Raw genomic sequence first — 4,231 nt, forward strand, 5'->3', positions numbered from 1 at the left:
ACAAAAAGCCTCTACAAAAGGCCATCGTCAAAACTTTATCCAAATACCAAGATGTTCTGGCTCAACACAGAAAAATAATTCATTAAGACAGTGATGCTTGAAGGGACAGGTTTATTACATCTCCCACACCTTTCAGTTTCTGAGCCAGTGACCAAAGCAGTAACGAAAAGCTTAATCCCGAAAAACTTTATAACAAACTTACTTTCAGGCTCTGAAATGAAAACCACAATTTATTTGTGCTGTTAATTAAAACACTATTTGGTTTTTGTTCCTTCTCACACCTCAAGCTTGCAATTCTAAGCTTGCAATGGCATTTTCCATACAGTAATACTTAAAAAAACCCTACACTAAACACAACGTAAGCCTAAATAATAATCCATTTTAATTACACAGAATTGAATACCTTGCAAACAAAAGACACTCATTAAGATTTACTGACAGGTACTATATTGTTCTGGCAAATGTGGAACAAACCAGAAGAAAAAGCAAAGAATTGTTCTATAAACATGAAGGAAAGAAATGCCCATCTAAATGTAGAGGATTCATACTGCAGAACTCAAACTAAAGAAAAAACCCACACTTACAGCAGATTTTTTTTTTTTTAATTCTTAGTGCAAGAAACAACCAAGTTAATCACAGAATCAGTACTAATTAAGAATATGGAAAATTCTCCTATACAGAGGTAGAGTCCAGTGCACAAGGCTAAAACGATATTCAATAGTCTAAACAAGACTGAGCCAGGTTTTACGGAATCCACTTTTTAAAGTATCAGACTGTATGTACATACATACAATAAATAGACTATACAATCTTTAAAGTAGTTTAATAAACTTCACAAAAATTATAGTAGATGCATTGAGATTTTTTACATAATCCAAAGTTCATATCTCTATCACCCAGAAATGGATAAAACCAATATTCCTGATATCAAGTTAAACCAAAAATAGTTTAGCAAAGTGTTGATAAATCAAAATATTTTACATATTTTTAAAGCCTAAATTTATGCTTATAAAGGATAAATTTCAAACGCTTTGAAAATGCTCCTTTTGATACTATTTGCAAAGAGGTTCCAAATGCTCCAATTTGCATTTTTACCTTAATAAAGACTTGCCTTACATTCCACGTTCAAGGGAAAAATGGACTGGGGTACTCACAGTTCTGATGTGTTGGCACAAGAATAAATGATGAGAATTAGATTATTYTAAAGGCCCCAAAGACCTCAGGAGAATTTACAGACAAAGCCTTCATGTCTCATACTGCATGAATCACATTAGAAAGTTTACAGAAAATTGTTTGGTCTTAACCACTTCAATCCTGTCAGTGCTTCTCCATCTGGAGGCATCTGATTAGCATTGCACTGGAGTTAAGAGTGTGCATCTCTGGGCCCCTAGCTTTGCTACAAGCCCATAGGGCTTAATAAAACAAACATGGAATCTTTATGGTTTACCACGTTAGTGCATAAATCAGGGACGTCTGTTGCCATTCATTTCAGTGATAGTCACAAATAAAGGATTTCAGGGGACTGAGATATTTTTAACCGTATCTTTCTAAGCTGCGCAATTAAATGGAAAAAAAACACAGATCACTCTGGGATGCAATAGGGTAGMGCAATTATGTTTCCTCTGGTAAATTATTTTCTCTAAAGGGTTCTTACAAATCCCAAGGGGGAAATCCCCAGGGATAGTAAGAGGGAACTAGTAACAACAACAGAAGAGCTTAATAATCAGCGTTTAAACTTATCTTCACAGTTTGGTTATTTTTAATTTCTATAAGCACCTACACTGAAAAAAATCAAGGGTTTGTACTTTAGTTTTAAAATCGAATCTACTTGTGACAAATACCTTGTTAAGATTACCATTCTGCTCTTCTACAGGCCTTCTCACTGGATTTTTTTTTTATTATTTTTTATTTTATACAAACAGACTCACTTTGATTTAAAGTAAACATATAAAAATTGAGAATATTGCTTGCAACAATGGACCTGGAAGTGAAGGAATGAACTAGTCAGGCCAGACCAAAAACAAAGCAAAACAAAACACACACAAAAAACCAACCTCCCTCCAAATGAATTCTACTGAACTTCTAACGCTGTGAAAATCTGCAAAAGGATCACAAGATCTGTTGCAAATTTCAGAGATTTGGCCCAAGTCTCATCATCATCATCATCATCATCTGAATACTTTAACAACTGTATCTTTATATTAAGGAAAAATAAATGATTCCAAGAACTCAGGAAGGCACACGCACCCAAGTACACTATAAATAAAACACATCGTGAAATTATGAACGATCTTCTGATCCCTGTACACACTTTTGGTTCAGCACTATGGTCAAGTTATCTCTTTTGAAATACAATGAAAGGCATAGAACAAATATAACATATGCATAATTATTATGAAGAATAATGCTAATAAGACAGCTTAGAGAGAAAAGTGCAGTGGGAAAAAAAAAACCAAAAACCCTCTTTATTCTGGAGCTTGTGCTACTGTAAATACAGACTTTGTATTTGCTGCTGTGCAAGGGGAAGAATTTATCCTGGAAAGCAGCAATGAGGAATGCAGAAACAAAAAGTAAAAAAAGATATTAAGAGAAAACTTTAGGATGGATCGCTCCCAACTTCACTCCTCTAGTGCACAGTCATCTGACTATGTGGTTTGTTTTCACGCTGTCATTTCTCTTCAAAAGTAGAGCATATTACAAAAAAATGGCACAATTCTTAATCGTCTTCTGCCTCTACTTCAYTGTTTTTGTTTCTTCTTCCAAGCACCTGATTTGCTGTATCCTCATAAAATGGTAAAGCTGTTAGTGAAGTGAGAAGAAAATTGTTGCCCATCTTCTTTCCCAGCCACTGATTTCTCCTTCCACTAGGTATTTTACGCTTGTGTGCTACACAATGGGGAGGCACTGTAAAGGCAGCTTGACAGATTTAAAAATTAAAATAAAAAAAAAAGAGTCTTTTTTTTTCCCCCACCCAGCCTACCCCAAAAACCATTGGATGGATGAAACAGTCCATAGGAATATTCCAGTCTCCTCTGTTAGGAGATAATAGCAGGGGACCATCTAACCACAGTCAGATTGTCAGCACTGACTGACCGTTTCTTTGCGGATTTCCTGAAGTCCTTATATTTATCTTCACACAAGCGGGAAATGGCCTGTAGGATTCAAGAATGAAGAAACTTCAGTTAGAGGCCAGAGCTGCACAAGTAATATAAGTAACACAAATCATGGATCTCTACATATAGGMAGAATTATAAAACGTCACTTTATTATACAAAATCCATGCAGATCTTCTTTGTCAACCCCTCTACTCCACTCATTCACTGCATGAACAGTCATTTCCTATTTTGCTTTAGGAACTATCTCTGTTATCTTCATTTGTACTGACAATGCTGTGAAACGTTATGCATTAAATTCTCTTCACAAAACAATATGTTTTAATACACAAAACAGCTCTTATTATCAATATCCACCATCCAAACTTTGTCAGCTGTCTTTTTCCTTTTAAGTTTACAATCCTAATGATTTTTCTTATTTTTTATTCTAAAGTTTAATGTAAACATATTTGATGCAAATTTACACTGCTCTCCATACACAGAATTAAGTTATATTCTCATTAAATCTGGGAGATTTAAAAAGAATATTTGAAGTAAAATGAGAAATACAACTTAAGTGAAATGAATGACCGCTTTCAAACCTCTCCATTCCCACTGTTTTCACCAACAACTCATTCACCCCACACATTGTTTCCCCGTGGGACCTGGCATCTTACCTCGAGTTTATAAGCTCTGTCCCTGCTCAGGGGCTCCAGAGGAAAACTCAGGTTATTTGCTTCTGCCAGGGAACGTAAATCAAAATAATACTTGGCATAAACACTGGAGGGAACATTAATATTGAACTGCAACAGCTCGAGAAACTGGCGTTCCAGCTCATTCCTGTAGAAAAAGATAAATGTGAAAGTGTATTTAGCCATCAATGCTGCCATTGCCCGAACGTACATTACCTTAAGTTGCAAATGGCACAACCCAAGTTCATATGTTATTCRTGCGAGACAGAATAAACAGGCCTGAGGTCTGAACAACGTTACCAACCTCTTCGGGTGCGCTGAGGGCAGTAGAGCTGCCGCAAGGCCGGGCAGGGGAGAGTGCGGAGGGAACAGGATTGAGGGGCTGATGCCGAGAGGGTGGTCTGCGCACACACCTACACACACAACACCCACACGTGCCTGAGGGGG

General features: G+C 36.5%; 1 protein-coding gene across 2 annotated transcripts in view; it reads right to left on the reverse strand.

Moving 5' to 3' along the window:
* Positions 1-660: 660 nt before the first annotated feature.
* CCNY (cyclin Y) overlaps positions 661-4,231 on the reverse strand; it is a 101,391-nt gene continuing 97,820 nt past the window's right edge. For both annotated transcript variants that reach the window (XM_026048765.1, XM_026048764.1), the window contains 2 exons: positions 3,770-3,932; positions 661-3,152 (listed from right to left, as the gene is read on the reverse strand). In XM_026048765.1, the coding sequence (XP_025904550.1) occupies positions 3,036-3,152; positions 3,770-3,932 (280 nt within the window). In that variant the 3' untranslated portion in view covers positions 661-3,035. The remainder of the gene's footprint in view (positions 3,153-3,769; positions 3,933-4,231) is intronic.

The sequence above is a fragment of the Nothoprocta perdicaria genome, unplaced genomic scaffold (assembly GCF_003342845.1).
Source record: "Nothoprocta perdicaria isolate Ctin4 unplaced genomic scaffold, notPer1 scaffold_57, whole genome shotgun sequence".
Classification (NCBI taxonomy): Eukaryota; Metazoa; Chordata; class Aves; order Tinamiformes; family Tinamidae; genus Nothoprocta; species Nothoprocta perdicaria.